Source organism: Xiphophorus hellerii, chromosome 2 (assembly GCF_003331165.1).
Source record: "Xiphophorus hellerii strain 12219 chromosome 2, Xiphophorus_hellerii-4.1, whole genome shotgun sequence".
Lineage (NCBI taxonomy): Eukaryota > Metazoa > Chordata > Actinopteri > Cyprinodontiformes > Poeciliidae > Xiphophorus > Xiphophorus hellerii.
In genome coordinates this window covers 10,438,973-10,459,575 of record NC_045673.1, presented here as the reverse complement: position 1 = coordinate 10,459,575, position 20,603 = coordinate 10,438,973, and the positions used below count along the sequence as shown (strand labels likewise).

Here is a 20,603-nt window from a genome sequence, read left to right as displayed (position 1 = left end):
GGACTGATGAGAGTCAACTACAGTAGACTGGCCTAAAGAGGAAGAAGTGGGAAATAGCCAATTGTATCAAACAATCTGTTGATGTCATTTCCTTTGTCAGTTAAATTGTGAAAGAAGTCATCATATATGGAAGAAATACTGACTTTCTAATGACTGGATGCTGCATAGAGAGTGAACAGTTGAGTAATTTGCTACAAATAGAAAACCATTTCTCCTTGAAAGTTATTATTTCTTTATCTTGATGAGGGGCAGAAATGGAAAGACTACATAAAGATTGTAATTGTATAATCCTTTGCAGGATGTATGTGAGAAAACGGATGTGGACTTTAGAATATATAGAACTAGTTCACTATTTCCCAGTCTTTCCTGCATTCATTTTATTGTCTCACAAACATAATAATAGAAATACCTAATCTCTCTAAATTATATAAATAGATATTACCATAGTCTTGAAATACACCGTATTTTGCAAAAGATAAAAGTGGTTTTGATCCACATAAGCAAGACGTTTCAGACACGTCTAACTATCTAGACTCAAAGTTACTGTCCTCTTATCGCTCTGACAGGAATGACAACATTCTGATCTCACATTTCTCTAAAAATATTTAGGAGCTGCAAAAATGTTTTGACCTCACAAGTGATGGCTTTATTTAACACCAAGAGTGACTACCACTGAACAACAGGAAACATGAAACTACCTGACAGGATATGTGGCAGTATAGACTAAACTGAGTAAAAAGTCCCTTTTTAATATGTGGAGTGGCTTTCAAAAGTGTTCACACCCATGTTAATGTAACAGGTTTTTTTATGTTAGAAAATAAGACTATGATAAATTATTTTAAAACTTGTTTTCCATAGTTAATGTAATGTATGTTCTGTTTGTTGTTTAATAAATTGTGTCTAATTGCACAAGCATAAACCAAGCATTTCTGAAGCACATTCTGATTTGATATCAATAAATCCTCTTGAGATTAGCAAATTTGCATCCCTTAGATAACTGTATAAATTGTTTAGAAGAACGCAAGAACATCGGTTATATCTTGAAAACAGAGTGGGTTTTCTAGAACAGAAGTTTCAGATTTTTCCCAACAAAAAATAGGCTCAAATAAAACCTAGATCTAGCTAAAATCTACAGGAACTTCAAGATGAAGACGGAAAATATTTTTAAGAATCATATTGAGACTAAGCACCCATCTAAATTGACAAAAAAGGTTGATCAAAATAATTAATTTAAGGAAATCAGAACATGACATCCAGCTTGTAAACTCATGCTGTCAGAACATGAACAGGTAAAAGTCGTACCCTTTTTTTCTCAAAGGCAAGGTCTATTTCAATGAAGTACAGAACAGATTAACAGTCTCCCAAATTTCAGAGCTAACAGCATTAGACAGCAGCTTTCACCAAGGAAAGTAAAGCCTCAACCCACCTTAGAGGCTTTAAGAATAAAGGTTAAAATCTCTCATTATAAAAAAAACAAAAAAAAAAACATTCTTCACCATCTGGATATTTTAAAAACACACAGAAGGTTCTTTGCACCCTGAAAACTTTAAGGCCCACCATAACATTAAAGGTATTTATACTGGTAAAAAAAAAAAAAGTATCTTCAGCTTTGCAGTAAAATTTTCAAATAAGTTCTTTAAATGAGGCTTTAATTGATTATGAGATTGGAATATCCAAAGTAACAAAAATACAAAAAGAGGTACGCAGGTTTGCCGTATCCTGTGGTAACCCTGTTGAGCGCACACAGTCATGACCTAAATAACATGCCAAAGCTTATCGCCGGCTCTCAACTCACATTCAAATGCCATCAAATCAGGATCATCCGACATTAACTTCCGCTTACGTCAAATCATTTAAAATTTCAAACTGGCCATTGGCACACAGAAAGACAGAATCAGACACTAAAAAAACTGTTTTACATTCCCATCTGAACCACAGCAGATAAGGGTTGAAACAGTTTCACTGATGCCATATGGTTGCTGAATAAAAACTGCAGCCTGAGGACATGTTTAATGCTATTAACCTTTTGACCCTCTGAGGATGAGCAGTGAGGTTACTACAGAACAAAGTCCATCATGGACTTGGCTTATGCGCAGGCTTTTAGCAAGCCCTTTTTCCTAAACAAACTGATGGTAGACTGAACTTTGTCTCAATTTAAAGACAACCAAGATTATTTCATTAGCTCATTTTAGCAACACCTTGCGGCCGGCTCCTTATGGAAACCTATAAGAATCCTGCTGGTGGGCCATTTTGAAATATGAGCCTGATTTTTGTTTCATGCTACTTCAACAGTCAACATTTTTCTATAATCTTTTGTGAAACTCAGCCCTTTTTTCAAAATTAAACAAATCTCTGCTTCTCTATTTTTTTACAACCACTCTCCAACTTTAAGGATCCAAAGGACAGCACAGGAGTTCCAGCATCCATACTTTACATGCGTTGCATTGTGAAAAACCCATTTATAGCTGGTGTTAGTTGGTTAATTAGCCAGTTAACTAACTCAGAGAAATGAATGGTTCTTGTTTAATTTTCAGAGTGTAGGGAAGCGAATGGATGGATAATAAACAAAAAAATGAATGAATGATCAGATGGTTGGATGATGAACATATGGATAGAAATATAGAATGACACTTTAAACACTATTTCTGAAGTTTCTGGCCTCAATATTATTACGCAATGATTACACAATAGATTTGTAAACACAATGCATTTGCTAACCCAAAGAAAAATAAGAGACTAAAATAGAACCTAAAAATATCAATTTCAGAAAAAATAGAGTTCTGCGGCTTTAGAATTAAGGCAAGAAATTCTTATATTGCTGATAGTATTTAACTTTGTATGCATCATGCTTTTATTCAGAAGTTGCAGTCCTGTGTAATCCTCACATTCAGTTTGTCCAAATAATCCACAAGGATTGGTACACATGATGATATTTATGTCACAAAAGCCTTGCAGTCCATCTAAGGAAATGATGAAGTAGCTCTAAGAAGCAAAAAAAAATAAACAAAACAAAAGCAATCCTCTGTGCCTAACAGATCTTTGTCCTAGTTTATAATTCATTGGCTGCGACAGCAGAGCCGCCTAAGTCCTTTAGATGACAATGAAGAGAAAAAATTATTTTGCCAAAACACCCTGTGGTGGGATGGAAAAAGAGAAACAAAGGGCCAGTGACAGATAAATGATTTTATAATCTAAAAATCAACATCTGGCCCCAAAACATTTATGAAGTGGACTATAGATATAATAGATATATTAAGGGAGATAAATCTGGTTGAGGCACACTTTCTTACTGAATCTGTATATATCCTAATTGTCCGTCCTCAAAATTATGAAATTACTAACATTAAAAAAAAAAGAATGTGAGAAAAAAACTGGAAAATTAACATTTATTTTAACACTTGTATGGCTTGAAAATGCTTTCAACATTGTTATGCTTCTGTTTTGTGACTTAAAACAACAAAACTTAAACTGCAAAACTGAGGTAATCATCTGCAGATAATCATCTGTTGAAAAGGTGCAGAATGAAGTGTGTCCTGGGGTTTTCATTCAATGCGTTGAACACCTGTTGCAGCTCAAGATGACAAGAATGAGTCGAATCTCATGTTTGTAATCACTTTCTCCTCTCACTTTGAAGGTCAATGCCAATCGGACATTTTAATCTGACATGGAGTACCCTAATCTCTAATTCCAATTAGCTTTGTGACAAAAAATTAGTCTAGGAACTGCTCAGAGTGCTCAATAACCTAAACGGATCCAGTGTTAGATTCCATTGACCTAAGTCGATTAGTTGTTGTTGCCTGAATTGCAACACAAACTCATAATTAATGTAACAACTGTCATTTTAACCAGACATTACTTGCAGATATAAGTATAACTCATTGCCTCCACAAATCATCGCTACAAGTCTTCGGTCCACTTGCAAGATGGTCATCAAGAGATTTTTAACTGATACGTGGTGCAAGCATCAACTCCTGTCATAACAATGATGATGACTTTTCTGAGTCATAAGATTACACGCTAAGGCTGGGCATGTTTCCAAACTGAGCAGTGGTGTGATACTGGACGCTCCGAGGTCTTGGCCAGACAGCCAACCATGTGACCGCTGGGTCAAATGAGGAAAAGAAACAGAAAGCAACAGAAGGGGACGATGATGGAGGGTCAGTGCGAGAAAGTTAACGCAGCAGAGAAAGGGCCGGCCACACAGTGAGCTGTTTGTAACCATCTTCAGATGTTGGAAGAGGTATGGAGCCTCACACAGCCTCCATTGTTGGGTGGCTGTGATGATGGGATGGAAGCAGAGGGTAAAGCATCAGAACAGAACACTGATGGAGAGCTGCAGCTGCTCTATTGAAGACGAAGAGCAGGAAGAGGTTTGAGACTGTTTGACAGCAGCTGGTAACAGCTTCCTCTGCAGGTGGCTTGGCCTAATAATCAGGACAGAGATGCCAGCAACCTGTTTTTTTCCCTCTTTTCCCAGGAAAACGAGAGAAGTGGGCTCATAATATGCAACTGATTGTACACCAACATGTCTGGCTCAAATAAAATGCTGCAAAAACTGTGCTACATCCTGAGGAAATAGATTTTAAATGAAATTGGTGCTGAAGAGCAGAAAATAGGTGTTTTTGACAGGGAAAAAAACAACAAACAAACAAACCTATAGCTAATGGGTTTAGAGCACTTGCTGTGGGTGCCTTGCAAAAGTATACTGTCTACTTTATTTTTTTCACATTTTATGTTACAATTACAAACTTTACTGTTGCAACTTTAGTCCAATCTGTTGTCCTGGTGAACACCAAGGAATTTACTCATCTATTTTGGTCAGTTGTTTACAGGAAATGATGATTATCACATATATTTTGTGGGAAAACAATTGTTATGACAAAAGAAGAAGAAAAACATATACTGCTTATGTCATTGAAGATATTCACATTATATTAAAAGAGGAAGGAATTATTCTCTAATTAAGCAAAATGTCCCCAAATAAATGCAATTTTTTAATAATCAGTCAAGCTAAAGTTGCAGGATCATCAACATACAATTCCAATGTAAATATATGTTTTTTAATATTACCCAACTCCATATGGTCAATTCTATTCAATTTCAAAATCTGAAATGAATTGTCACAATTGTAAACAAACACTCAACAAGTGGGGAACATTTAAATATATATTGGAAACCATAAAATATGTTTGTTATTTTTCAATGCAGTAAATAAAATATGACACTCTGCCATTTATGTCTGATATCACCTACTGATCAGAGTCCATTTAATAAGGTGCAGGTGTTGAACACAATACTATTACTGATATGGGGGTTAAGTACTGACCATGCTGCCAGTAATCCAAGAGGTCCACAAAGCTCTTAGAAACCATCCAATCAATTAGGCCTGGGGCTTGCGGTGGATGTATAAATACTGCTTACATGTTCACTTGCTAAGATCAAGGGCTTTTTTAATGAGCACTTGCATCCATGGAAGGTCACAAGCACATTAGATAAGTCCTTGTTTGTTTTAAACAGTGAAGATCTGAAAAGCAGAGTGATGGATGTATCCTTGACAGTTGTAACAGCCAAATAACAGTCTGTTTCTGTGGTTGCAGTTTCCTGATACTGCTGGGTTTATGATTCGTTTCCTCCCACCCTTATCCCCGGGCTCCTCCTTCAATGAATGACATAAAAAAATCCCCTTTTTAATCAGCAGTGACAGAGCCTGACCCAGATTGCCTCAAGTAGACTGTCTGGCACCACAGTAAGGTTTGCATAGGCTACATGAATTCATCATAAAGACTAAAAGGTGTCAAAGGCATGCTTGGGCAAGAAAAGGAAGCTAAACACAGCATCTTTCAGTCCTTTGAGCCTGCACTGTAGCAGATGGAAAACTGATTATTAACAATCTTGGCAAAGGCCAGAAGCTTTCACATCTAGTTTAATAGGCTGTGATGATATGACCAGAGGGTGTCATAATTGTCATCTGTGATGATCCAGATCATACAGGGGTTTGACCTATTTCGAACTCACACTTTTTCAGTGTCCCGATGATCCAACTAAGGATCAAAGACTCGTCACACTAAATAAGCAGGCTCTGTGTAGCAAGCAGGTACTTAGACTAAAACACAGCACAATGATCTGAATCATCAATGAAAGCCGGCTGCTTAATTACAGTGTTGTAATATATTTTATCTCAAATGACCATATGTCTCATGCCTACTGACAACATTAGGCCACAAAAGAACCGAAAAAGTCCCACCAATGTTAATTTGTTTGGGTGGCAGCATTCTGGGTCAGCAGCAGACGAAACAAACTGTGACCGGAGAGACATAGTTCCTATTGGCTTTAAACTAAAGGACTATTTCACGGGTTTTCAGTAGGTCTTGACTGCATTTCATCATAGCTGAAAATAGAAAACACTAAGACTGACTCTAACCTGAACTGGATAATTTCACACAAACTTTTTAAAGTAAATGAATGAAAACTTAAATGTATGCAAACATAAAACGGAGCATTTTCCTCCTCAGAATTAGAAAGGCTAAAGAAAAACACATTATATGGACGAGCAAAGCTTGAGTATCCAGATCGGCAAAAGCTTTCAGGAGCAAAACACTGCTGGAGGCTGCTGACTTTTCTCAAGTTAGCACAGGGATCAGCAGCCTTTACAACCCTTACTGCCATTTTTGTCTTTGGTCTAGCTATATAATACTAGTTTAAAGCCACAAAAACAACACAAAACAAATAGCTTATTTGTATTTATACAATATACAGACTACTTAAAAGTATTTGACACAATCTCAGCTTAAAAAAAACTAACATAAATTTTCCATTTATGAGTAAAACTGATAAGACAATGCTCTCAACATTCTACTTTCTTGTGTTTAGATTTAATGAATCTTTCACCAGTTGTTCACCATATGAGATGACTCCAAATTGTGTAGATTACCTCACTGTCTGGAGTATGTACCAGCATTTCTTCCCCCCTCTCTTCTGAAAAACGAGATATGGTATTTAGGAATAATTATTAATTAGCTCTATGACAACATTTTCTCTAATAATCTGATGTTCCCTGCCTTCTCGCACTTAAGACATCTTCCGGAAAATGTTACCAAGCTGGGCGAGTGAGGCTAGCCTCTCAATCCAGGCCTGCAGCTCCCCGCGAGGACCATTGAGGCCACTCAGCTTGCAGAACAGTAGACTGAGGTGGAAACACCAAGCTCACACTGTACTGTGCTTTACAGCGATGCACAAGAGCTGCGGGTGTTTGATGAGCATTTACTGCATTCCCATTTATCATCTTAAGATAACCCATACTACCGTTGCTAGGCAAACTCAGCATGCAGCTTATGGCGGGGCCGGAAAAACCCATTTAGGATCTAATCCTTCAAGATGACATTAACATGCTTCGAGTTTAAGTAGCTTATATTAAGGACCTGCTGCAGCACTCGCTTGGAGTCAGAGAGCTTCAGCAGAAACGTTGGCAAGACTCTCAAGGATGGCATCGGTTTTCCCGACAAACCTGAGGCCGCAGAGATAAGAGCAACAAAAAATGGAGAAACGCTTCAGAGAATTTGCTCAGTAAATTCTCTGACAGTGCTTTCAGTGAAAGGTGATAAGGTTTTAAAAAGTTGAAGTCTGCCATTATTGTTCAGTTCCCCAGTGCTTGAGGAAATGTGTTCGCTGCTGCCGTCTTGTTACGTAATGTGAGTGTTGTCTTTTCCTGGCAAGGGGGACTATAATCATAATTGCTTAGTTATTATATTTTTTGTCAAAAACTATAAAGGCAGTGTGTATATAAACCATGTCATTGCGCACTTATTAAATAAAGTAGATGGTTTGGCACTGAAAACACTCCTGCAGCTTTGCAGCCCATAAGTGGGCGAAGTGCTTTAGTCATTTGACTGACAGCTGAATTGGAGAGAAAATGTGTTTAGAAGTTAATGAAGACATGTCAGTTAGCAGAGGTTTGCAAGAAAAAACAACAACTAACTTTTAAAATTTAAGGACCGAAGCTTGGTGATGGCTCATTGCCTTAATCAGATAAAGATTTCAGATTTATCTAAATTGCCGCAATATGCCAAGCGCCCTTCAGGGATAAGGCAAGGAAAGTTTGGGTGAATTTGTGACACATGCATTACATAATATGGATGAGTACTGAATATAAACTGTGTTTTCAATAAATTCTATGCAAATTTACATCATTATCATTGGTTAATATACGTAGGCTGAAGCTTTCTAAGTTTAATCACATAGAATTTTCTCTCAGTCCGTCAACAGTTTGATCTGTAAATCCAGGAAATACTTGTCTAGCAGGTGTTTTCTGTCATGCTGTTTTACCAGTTCAACATAGTTTCCTAGTTCTTCTGTTTCCCGTCTCAGTAATGAGAGACAGCAGCAAATTTATTTGGCCTGAAAGCAACACAGTGCATGTTTGGACCAACGTTTCCTCCAAGGGATAATTTATACCAGGGGTCTTTAAATTGAATCCTCAAAGGCTGGTGTCCTGCAAGCTTTAGATGTTCCTGGTCTAACACACTTGAATCAAATGGCTTAATTACCTCCTGGGTATGCAGCCAGTTCTCTAGAGTTCTGCAAAAAACTTTATTATTTGACTCAGGTATGTTGAAGCAGAGACATCTAAAGGTTGCGGGAGACCGGCCCTCAAAGCCTGGCTTTAAAAATCCCCAGACACTTGGTAATACTCAGCTGCAAGTGTTTTCAATGATTACTCCAGATAATCACATCTAGAGACTAAAGTTGCTTCCTCATTCTTCTTTGCAAAATAGCTCAATTTCAGACAGATTGAATGGAGAGAATATGTGTGAAGCAGTTTTCAAATCCTGATTCAGATTCTCACATGGAATTATGTCACAACTTTGACCGGGGGGGAGGGGGTCTTTGAATGCTGTTCGCCCAGGGTGTCAAACAGGCTAGGACTGCCCTTGCACAGTTTTGATGGCCTCAATGAAACTTATGAATGTGTCTAAATGGTAGAAAATTATTTTGTAACTGTAACAATGATGCTGTCACCTCCATTTTTCCCTGCTGGAATGGTTTGTGTTAGTCTATTTCACAAAATCCAAATGAAGTCCATTGAGATGTAGCAAGAATATCTAAAAAAGTTCAAGGGGTTTGACCAAACCACCAGGTGAATTAACCTTTTTGTACTTTCACTAACATGATTCAAACAAGAAAGCTTTTTTCTTTGCAAGCATTGTCCAAGTCATATCAGCTGCCAGATATCCTAACACACAAGTCTTAGAAACTAAGGCAAAGCTGTTTTTTTCCCCTAAAATTCTCAGGATGACTTGATAACTTTGAATACTTGGCAGCATGCTATAAGCCCGTATTTCATTATTGAATCTGACAGCAGAGGGATAAATATATGCAAATCATATATTTTGGGGGAGTTTTGCTGAATTCATGAGAGCAGAGTATGTAGGAGAGAAGTAAACAGAGACTGTGCAGAATGAAGATGCTCAAAATCACATTATGTAACAACATTATGGCTATTTCCATGCTGAATAATTAAAATGTACACTGAATAATATTTGTCAGCATATGTAAGGTAGTTTAAGAATGCCATTCTTACTTTTTTCTCCATGAGGAGAAACAAATTGAGAAAACTGAAACATATGCCCTTTAACCACATCGATTATGCACACACACACAAAAAAGCTTTCATGTGTACAAAATGTGTGTGATTTTACATAAGAGGTCCTCCACTTGTGTTAATAGATTTATGTCATACACGTCTGATGCTGCAGGCACTACATACTTTACATTACAGTTTGATGAGGGAATTCCAAGCTGTTTAAAAGCTTTTAAAACCAAGAGAGGCAGCTGGATGAGGTCTGTGTTCTGCAATACAGTGTGTGCAGCTATAAAACCTGGGATGTGCGTCCTGGCATGTGTATTTATGTAGTCATGGGGTCTGGTGGGAAGAGCCAGAATTAGCTGAGGGTAGTAATAGGTCACTTAGCAGGGCCAATGGAGAGAAATCCTGTTGACGCAACATGTCCAATAATATTTATTTCCTTTTATCCTGCGATTAATGTCAGCATCTAAAAGTGGGAGACAAACCCAAACAACGCTGAAGGTTGGCTCCTGGTTTTGAAGTGCAACAGGGCAGCGGTTCCCTCAAAGAAGAAAAAGTACCACTTCTAGAACAGAATCCACTCAAGAAATGACAGTAAGCATAATGAGGTTCCTGTGAGGAGCCATAGCAGACCTTGCTGGAGTGTGTGAGACATGCTTGCTAAAGAATATGCAGTAAAAACAGGCAGCCAAGGCCTCGGGAGGAGTTGTTTTTCACAAGCCTGTGTGGTATGCATGTGAGCCTCAACCCACTCCGGCCCACCTCGTGGCTGGCTGGTTGGCATTCCTGGCCCGCTCTGTAATTATGGCTCTTCTCCAGACTGCTTTGCTATTCTCTGATCTGATCTCTCCCCAGCCACCGCCAATGCACACTTACAGCAATTAGCCACCAACGATTCTCCTGGACATTTAGCTTAGAACACAATTAGTTTGGTAAATATGGCCAGCAGATAAAAAGCATCTCACCGTTACACTTGGCATCGTGTATCACCAATCAGAGGTAATAGTGATGTTTTTAACTTCATTTTCAAGAGATAAAATGATGTGAAACTTGAAAAACGAATTAACTCTTTCACACCAAATGTTTCTGTTTTGATACCAATACACCCGAGTCCACTAAATCTTCAACAAGGTCCTCTTTTAAAAACTTGTAAATGTGACAAATGCTGCCAAAGTGTACCATGTGTTTACATGCAAAATGAATCTATTTTTATATAATAACATCACAGAAATTTGTATCTTTCATTTTGGCATTCTTAAAGCTTTGTACTACTGCGGTGATTTTGGAAACATTCCTTTCCTACATAAAGGAAGGACTTTGATTTTAAAGTTTGCATATAGAATACAAGAGTCTAACCAAAGGCTTTGTTTGTCTAAACAAATGCTGACAGTTTGTTTGACTTTAACTCCCTTGTGTTTCATTCTTTGAAACATTCTTGTGATAATAGGAAAAGAATTAAATGCTGGTGATTGCCTGTGCTCATCAGAGTAGCAATGCTGGTCAGAACTGGTGCAGAAACATCATTTTAGATGAAAATGTAGTTGTTGTTTTTTTCAAATACACTTTCTGTCACAAAGTAACGATTCTCCCTTGTGGTGAATTACTAAACTGGCAACACAGGGCTTTTTAATTCTTTGTGCTGATTTGTTAGATCTCCAACCTTTGGCGTTAAGAAAGCTTTTCTTTGAACTTCCCTCTAATCGTGGGCCAAATTGTCATAGAAACCAGCATGGTGCTGAGTAATGCTGTTTAAAACTTTTACTCTCAGGAAACTTGTAGCTGTGTTGTACTTACTTCTTTCAAATATTTTGGACATATACTGTAGTTATTAGAAGCTAAAAGCATCAACCTCTTTGAAATGGAAGCACTGAAAGTGAGATGAGACGCAGTTTAAAGAAATGCCTATTTTTTTTTGGATTGCACCTGGTGAAGTGGAGAAGTCTACATGGGCCAAAGCATGTTGCTGCAAACTTTCAATGATAACAGAGGAAATTACTCATGCTGGCTACTACTTTTGTAACAGATGTGGGTTTAGGGTGAAGTGTTCGGCTTGAAATGTGTTAATTTCCATAATTCCTGTTTGTACAGTATTTCCAGACCATATACCTCTAGGCATTTTCTGACCACATTTCCAATACAAACTCTTATAGGTTGAAGGTTGGGATGACGTTTTGCTGCCTGGCTGTGTTTCACATGGAAAATGAAGCCAAGCCCAAAGAAAAACTTGCAAGAAATATGTAAATATTTAGCCATGACAAAAGTTCAACAATCAGAACACATCAATTGCATATGAAAGAGAATCTCTCAGAAGTTCAGACAATCTGCACCATTCATGCAGTCGGGGGCACATGACAGGCCTGCAGCAGAAGGATTAGGACGATCAGCTGAGCAAGACTCAATACCACATTGTTCCTCACAGTTCACCTGCTTGTTTTTTCCCCTCCAACTCTCCCTGCAGCTTATCAGAGGAGCCAGACCCAAATCTCTCCCCACTTATGCCTGCCAAACTTTAATCACCTACAGCCCACATCCAAACATAAAACTGTTAAGCCACAAAACCATAGTAACAAAAAAAGTCAAAGCCTTCTGCTGTGCTTTTTGAAGGATCGACGTGGTTTCGAATGTGGACTCGTTGCTCTAGAAAAAAAACACCTCATATTTGGTAACAAAAAAATAACACAAAGATGGGCAATTAGGTTAATCTGCTCTAGGCTTTAGATAACAGAGTACAGATCTGCCATTGTTTACAGGTGACATCTGCATCTGGGTGACAAAAGGCAGCTGTAGAACGGATCAGGAAGGGTGTGTGCCAGCGCTCATTGTCTCTGGTTGACACCGATAGCAAACATCCCGCACTGTTCACACACACCTACTCCATCATCGGTGGATGTGGCAGTCTGGACAGTAAATTATTGGCACTATCAGTACGTCAACATTCAAGGGCTGTGTGGTTTAACAAAAAACATTTACAGGAATTATGATGGATGTAGTAATCGTAATACTGTGCCTTGCAAAAATACAAACTTTGATGTATTTCAAAGGGTCTGATAGTGAAAGAACAACACAAAAGTAGTTAATATTTGTGGAGTGAAAGAAAAGGAAAATACAACAAATTTATCCCTAACTGGATCTGATCCTTTGAACACCAGTTTTCAAGTCTTATCCATTTTCTTTTAGTAGATTAAAGTCTGGACTTTGACTGGGCCATTCGAACATATGAATATGCTTTAACCCAAACCATTCCATTGTAGCTCTGAGTATATGTGCAGGGGAACAGTCGGTGTTGATCTCTTTAGTTCCTCTAGTTACCATGGGCTCCTCTCTCGCTTCTCTGTCTATCAGCACAGGCTCATGGATCATGTCTTGGTAGGTTTGTAGTTTTGGTAGGTTGGAATGATATCATGGCCAGTGCTGACTGCATTGTTCAAACCGTTCAAATCTTTTCTGGACTTGTGTTCCTTAATCTTTATAACACTGTGTTGTCTACAGAAACCTTACGAGACCTTCCCAGAATATCTACATTTGCACATAGAAAGAATCTGACAAGGAGAACTTATGGGATGGTTTACAATGGGTTTATCTAGGGGTGTAAGAGTTAAAGGATCTAGATACATCTGGGTACTGTCAGATTTATATAAATATATACTGTATATAAACAATAATTCATATCTAAACCCTTCGGTTTCACAGGTATCCAAGTAAGATAGTTTGGAGTTTGTGTTTCTATCTCTTGTGCACTGGGCAAAGTAGTCAAAGTGCCTTGATGATACCAATATTGAAAAATACCTACATAGCCACAATAGTATTAAAAAACCCAGCATTGTGTAATCTGAATGTTGCACAGGAAGCACTTTGAAAAGCACCTTGAAAATTGACATCAGCAGCATTTTCCCTTTAAGAGAGGATCGGACAAAGTAGGCCCCCCTTTTTTTGCCTCCTCGCCTCTTAAATAGCTGTAATGGAGATTAAAAGCTCAGAGAAATGCTCACCTGGCATATGCATCAACAGGCTCAGACTTGCCACAAAGGCAAGAGCATGCAGGTGTCCCTGCTTGACTGAAACGGTGCAAAAATTGCATCTGATAGTGGTGACCAAACACAGCCACAGTTGGATGTGTTTGAGAAATTCTGGATTGCTATTTTTAACTTTTACAGTGATAAATATGCTGTTTTTCTGCACGTTAGTTTACCTGAACCAGATTATACATTTTGAAATGGCAAAAAGACTTTGAATCTCCATGGTTTTTTGATAGGATGAAACAGTTTCTCACCTATATAGAGTGAGGAATCTTTCTTCTTCACGTGATCATCAATGTAGGAAACTCCAAGGGGCTGCACCGGAGTGGCCCCAATCCCCAGCAGGACCTGGGCCCCGATGAGCAGCAGGTACATCATGTTGGTGTTGGCCTTGTTGGCGCAGAGAGTCTCATCTTGAGACTCACCAGAGCTAGTATTGGAACAAACATCCCGACCCAAGTTGGTCCTGTGAATTTTTTCTATTTCATACTGCTTGGTCAAGAATTCGGGAAGAGCTGAGAGGAGAGCTCCTAAGGCCATTACTATGCCCCCGCAGCCAATCAGACGGGGCCGGTGTGCCTTGGCCCCAAAATAGCTTACGAACAGAATCAGTGCCAAATTGCCGATTTCGAAGCTGCTGGCTATCACTCCAACGTCGGCGCTTTGCAGGTTGAACCGTCGTTCCAGGGTAGTCAGCACACTCACCTGAAAAACAAAACGACAAATCTGAGTCCAGGGAATCAAATTTATTCTAACAAAGTGATTGTTCTACTTATTTAGCTTTCACCACCAGCTTTTGTGTTTCACCAGCTGCCATCCACACCACAGTTTAAAACCCAAGCAGAAACTTATCAGGAACAAAAAAAGCAGCAGATTGGTTGTTTGCAACAGTGTCAGTAAAGCCATCCCAGCATGTTTTTAAATGTTGAAAATTTAGGGGAATTCCACTTTGACTTCTTTAACATTTAACAAGGCAGCAAGAAGCTAATCCTGGCTTTGATTACAGCTCTTATGCTAACCTATGCTTACATTTGATTGAACTTTTTAACTCCGGCATTTCTGTAAACTCAAAGGAGAGATCTAACTCAGCATTTAAATCTCACTTCTCTTCACCTATATCAGAACATACAATATATGGATATGATACGTAAATCTGTACATGACAAATTTTGCCTACAAATACTACACTACCAATCAGAAAGCCAGAAACCGTAGAAGAGCTGAGCTAACCGAGTAGCTGACTGAGCAGCAGACATCCAAAGTGGTATGTAGTCATTTTTAAGTTATAATGTGAGACAAAAAGAGTACTGCACAGGTGTTTAACTGAGAAATTCTTTTTATATGGCATCCTAATGTTGAGAGACTTCATTCATATTTTAACAGATATTTTTTTTATTGATCCATGCTAATATAATAAACAGCATGGGGCTTGTCATAGCAGAGTTGATCTTTAAGGTACACCCCAAAATCTGCTTTTTGTGTTTACAAATGTAACTAGGCTGAGAATTATTAGCCTTCACTGTTTAAAAAAGACAAAAAAAAAAAAAATTGTGAATGATATGGCAAGAAACCACAACCCTATAATTTTTCATTTTAACATCATTTTTCATCTGGGAGTGAAAAACAAACAAGCAAAAAAAAAAAACATGATCTTGGATCATATATCAATTAAAAAAAATTTTTTGGGCACTTGTGGCCTTTATTGACAGTTACCAGACAGGAAATGGGCAGAGTAAAAGAAATGCAGCAAAGATCTCAAAGTCAGGAATCGAACAAAGGACCGCCGCATCGAGTATATGGAGTAACTCTTCGACCGCTACACTACTTGACATCCTTATATAGCTGACTTCAGTATATTATTATGCTTCATATCAAGCCTTATTGGAAACAGATCACTAAATCATACACTACATCTAAAAAAAACAGGGATTCTGTTTCACATGTTAAATGCCAAATTCTTCTCTGAAGAACATTGTGAAATAAACTCCTACATTAGTAGTTCTGTGTTCAGCTGAGCATTTTAGCTACTTATATAGGCAACGGACAGCATCTAAAAATAACAGTAAAAGTTTTAACTAAGTCCTTTGGAATGTGAAGGCTGTTTGTTTTGTTACATAATGATACAGGCTGAGGGTCTTAGGTAAATAAAGCAAAGAGTTAAAACTGCAGAAGTATGACAGCTGGTCCACTACTGAAGGCAGAGAAGATCAGCAGGTGATACGACTGCCAGAAATAATACAGCAAGGCTTGTTTTTTTTCTCTTATGCGCTTTCTTCTTTGATATGCAGGTGTCACAAGTGATGCATCCAGGTCAGTGATGCAGCTGCTCTCAGTCTAAGTGCAGCATGTCCCTCCCTGAAGTACAAAGCAAAGGGAGAATGACTGTTGGGAGCGCCCAGAGTCTTCCACTGAATTTAGGGAATGGAAAACGTCGGCCCTTTGGGTGGCTATTTGTCATAAATTAAAGAAAACAGAACAGGCAGGACTGGCTCCTCCAGTCGTGTCTCATGCCACGTTTGGAACGAAAAAAAAAAATCCAATTAGAGCCTTAGTTACTATGGAAGATCTGAGTAAATGTGAGTCTAGCTATGCAGGAAAACCCGTTCTGAGTACGATAGGTTCAACATATTCATCTCTTCAGCTCTGACCTCAATAGGCAGCTTTCCAGGAGGAGTTAAACCACCATGAAAATATACAGGAAAAAGTAAGCAAATGGAAACCATTCCGTCAGTGGTCCCAGCCATGTTTTGCCCAGATTACCGTGGAAATGTTTAATCTGCTGCATAGCAACAAGTAAACTTTGTAACACTGAGCAGTGTGTCTCATCCGAAAAAAAACAAGACACTTTCCCTCTTTAGAGATGTTTTTTCAGAATTAACCGGAAGGGGTTTAATATACATAAAGAAAACAAGGCCCCCTGCAGCTGACATCCCTTGTATGACATTATGTTTTAGCTCTAAGGCAGAGATGTTAAAATGATGCTATTTCAATGGTTGAGCAGCTGTGTTTAACTGGAGCTGAGACTATTTAGAATAATTTCCTCTCTGTTTTATGAGCTGGAACTTACGGACTATTGGTTTACGTTACTCCAACAGCAGAGAACAATCAGGTTAAAAATTTGTTATGAGCATGAAGCACAAATAACATTCATTAGCATGAGCACACTTGGATTAAACAGAACAATAATCCTTTGAATACGCTCTAAAAAATAAAACACAAATAGTGTTGTTTACATATAAAAAATAATTCTGATTGAACTCATAAGTACAACCAGTTGTCTATTTAGTTTGTTTTTTTTAAACATTTACAGCTTTGTTATTATTGCCTGTTGTCAAGTACTCTGTTAACAGCTGAACCAATTTTAAAAAAGGCCAGAGGCTAGTCGCAGTAATAGATTACCGAGGTGTGGTGTTGTATTTTTTTTACTTTATTTATCTCCTCATTAAATATTTACTCCCTAGAGAACCAATCAACATGATTATCCAACATACCCAATACAAACTAACATAACAAATAAGCTGACAATGGCAGAGTAGTGGATAGCTGGAAATGATAAACAGGGTTTTGTTAGGCAGTGAATGGCTTCCACATCCCCTTTCAGCGCTCAGTGGGTTGATGGCTGCCTTAGTGTGACACGTCACTGAGGACATAACAGTGGAGGACCAGGTGTTAGTTCGGTTTTCCAACTTGAGCTCTTAAGTGTCAGATTTGACTGTCGTCACAGAGGTGCAGCTACACCCAACACACCACAGACTGTCTATATCTGAACATGAGTCATAGAGAGAATTTAGTACCGCATAGTACTTTTAAGTATTATAATGAAACTGCATTTAACTAAATGAACCGAGATCAGACATTTTATTTAATCAAAGTTAGGCATGAAACACTATGGGTGTTACAACATCTTCGTGTTGTTAAAAAAAAAGACAACATTTCTCATTGAAGCAAAGTGCGGTGTTGTTTCTGTTTTAGATTCATTTTATAAAAATGCTAACTGGATTTTCACAAATGTTAAGCTCAGCTCTTGCCTTGTCTTAAATCTATGTAAAATGTTGAATGTACTGTTATGCTCTTGTTAAACTGTACAGATGAGCTGCTCAACGTCCCCAGTCAATTTATATGACTTTTAATGTTCTACTCAACACTTCCTTTGTTAGTGTTGGCTAATATCCATTAGCTAGATCTGTTTAAAACGTTCTCATTTCTAATTGTACTTTAGTAGATTATATAAATTTCTGCCTGTAATTGATTGAAGATAAGATGCTGTCATATTGCTGCAAACATTTTAATGCACCTGAGATTTTCTAACAGTTGCAATAATTTAAATTGATAATGCATAAAATAAAAATGACTTACCCAGAGATGTCCTGATCAAGTTTTTTTTTTTTTTACTGACTTGATATTAATTAAATTTTTTCAAGCAAGCAAGACGTTTTTCTGTGGAATCTTTGTGTTAATTCAGCAAATAAATGTCCACAATTTTGACTGAAAAAGACTAAATGTGCTGCTGATTTCTTGATAAAGGTAGCTATTATAAATCCAGCTGAAAATCCCCAACCAATAGTATTTCCCTAATCTTTATCAGATTTTTTTTTTTACTAAACTCAAAACAAAGTTAGTCAGTGAACATGAGGTTTGTTGATGCATTAACAGACTGTTTTGCACAATTTTCACCAAAGAGAGGACAGTCATTTTCATGGCTCAGCATCTAAACTACAGGTTTGCAAGGGGCTTAATGTCATTTGTCCCCGTCACCATTACGGACCTGTAGTTTCAGTTGTTTTGTACACAACTTCTTCAGGTGCGAAAGGGTCAGCCATTAGATGTTAAATACCAGCCATGCAGTGGAGAAATTACGTACCTCAGTACATACAAATTAAAGTAATTTTCTATCATTTACTCAATCTAATGTAAGAAACATTGGTTATTTTAATGATGAAATTATTATCACCCAACAAGGGGTTTTGAGTTATTCTTAATCTACTTCGGCATATTGATTAAGCAGTCAACTGGCCCAAACAAGTACCAGAACAAAAAGAAATTGGAAATAAGGTAAATACAATGTTTAGTTTTTAGAATTAATAAATAATTAAAAATAAAGTATACATTCAAATGTTGGTACTCTCTTATTCCACTTATTTCAATATTTCAAGAAAACACCTGCAAAAAAATAAGAAAGTGATGAAGATGAAGTGACCATGCGCAGTATGAAATGGGGATATGCTTTGGTGGAGAGGTGATCAGGAATGAAACGGTATTAATGGTGTCAGATACTTGTCACATGTGTTATCATTGTATTGGCCAACACAATTTGTTTACTAACTCAAAAAGATTCACTACTTCAAATCTAATGTCTCAGGAATTGGTTGCTAACTTACTTTCAATTATTATTTTTTATATAAAAAAGCTCAAAAACAGCAGTTTAACTCTTTGCTTTTGTCTGTTTTGTTTCACTGTTGCACTCAAGCTGCTATATTGGGATATATTACTTAGGACGTTGCTGATTGTCTTGTACAGTAAAGAGCTCACAGGAAGGCAAGGGGCCATAAATGTTGAACTTTCCCTCTCTGGTGCCAGCAAACTCTCTTACTGTAAGCACAATGATCCAATCAGAGATGCCATAGTTGAACATTTAAGTCAACACCAGCTTTTCAGCTTGACATCTTGCCAGGTACCCAATGTCCTGTACATGGAAAGGAAACTTAATGAAAATTAAAAGCCCTTGTGTTTATCCAATGAGGTGACTGCAAATTTCACTGTCTGCTATAGTTTTACAGTCCATTCACTGTTTGAACAGGTGTCCAGAACTAATGTGCCATAAAAAAAAACAGCCGCCAGTCCTGCTCTATCTGAGAAGCAAAGGAGGATTCGCTCTTTTTCTTGCTGTCAGAGTTATCACAGTGTGGCACCACCATCCTCAAGCTTCCAGGATGCTCAGCAGGTCCACTTACAGAGGAGATAAGATGTTCCAGTCCAAATATGGCTGAGGCATTTAGGGTTTGGGTGTATTAATTGGGCGCAAGCAGAGACATCGCTGCCTTTCCTCAGAGAATAAACACTGCTAATGTTGAGCCTAAACGTTCACAGCGGCTGCCTGAGGCTGCGAATCTCATCCGAGGTGCTTTGATAAATATTGTGGAGCTCTTTGGGAGGTTTTCTTCCACCAATTCCAAAAAATAAGAACTGTCCGCATCCCTTTTTTTGTTTCTTTCTTTTGACATTTTAATTCAACTGGCATCATGTAGAGAGAGAGAGAGAGAGAGAGACAGGAAAATACGTTTATCTGCAATCAGTGTGAGTAAATGTGAAAATGAAAGAGTGAGCACGTGTGGAAGACTGGAAGAAAGAAGGAAAAATGAGGATTGGGGTCTTGACCTTGAATGACATTTTTGGTCAATTTAGCCAATTGGTGTTTTTGTTCTGAACTAATTAGCCTAATATCAGTATCGTAAATGATTTTTAAGTTTTTCTTTACCCACGTGACAAGAACCAGAAGCCAAACATCTGTCCTGCAGCCGGTTTCTGTAACTGTAGCCCTTCAGAAAAGCCCAGAGTGGAGCAGAAAATCTGCAGCCTTTCATTGTACTGTACAGTAACAGGACTGCATGAGTCTGTGCCCCTGCTGTTCGGTACTCACCAGGTACGCTCCCACTGTGCCCTGTGCCAACATGAGAGCGCACTCCGATATCAGGAAAATCTTGATGTTGGAGAAGCATGATGAGTTTTTGCGGAGCGTGTCGCTTTCCAGCATGTCGCCGCCACTGCTGCTCCCCGGGTCCCGGTGCTTCTTCACCTGCATCCCCGCCGCCTAGGACTCCCCGAAACACTCGCCGGGGGAGGAGGAAGAGGTGGAGGATGTTCACCGGAGGAAGATACCGGCCGGCAGCTTCAGGGTTTCGTTTTTGTCTGCTACCCGTGGAGGCTACATCCGAGGGTTTTCTACTTGGCGCCGCGTCTCGGTAAGTCAACAAATTGTAAGGCTTTCATCTGACAAGCTTGGGAGC

General features: G+C 38.4%; 1 protein-coding gene across 1 annotated transcript in view; it reads right to left on the bottom strand.

Annotated features, from left to right (window-relative positions):
* The window catches only part of slco3a1a (solute carrier organic anion transporter family member 3A1a), a 32,815-nt gene extending 12,417 nt beyond the window's left edge, over positions 1-20,398 (bottom strand). The window contains exons 1-2 of the mRNA XM_032584963.1: positions 20,237-20,398; positions 13,854-14,304 (exon numbers count right to left, since the gene is read on the bottom strand). Coding sequence (XP_032440854.1) covers positions 13,854-14,304; positions 20,237-20,398 — 613 coding nt within the window. The remainder of the gene's footprint in view (positions 1-13,853; positions 14,305-20,236) is intronic.
* Between the last annotated feature and the right edge of the window lie 205 nt (positions 20,399-20,603).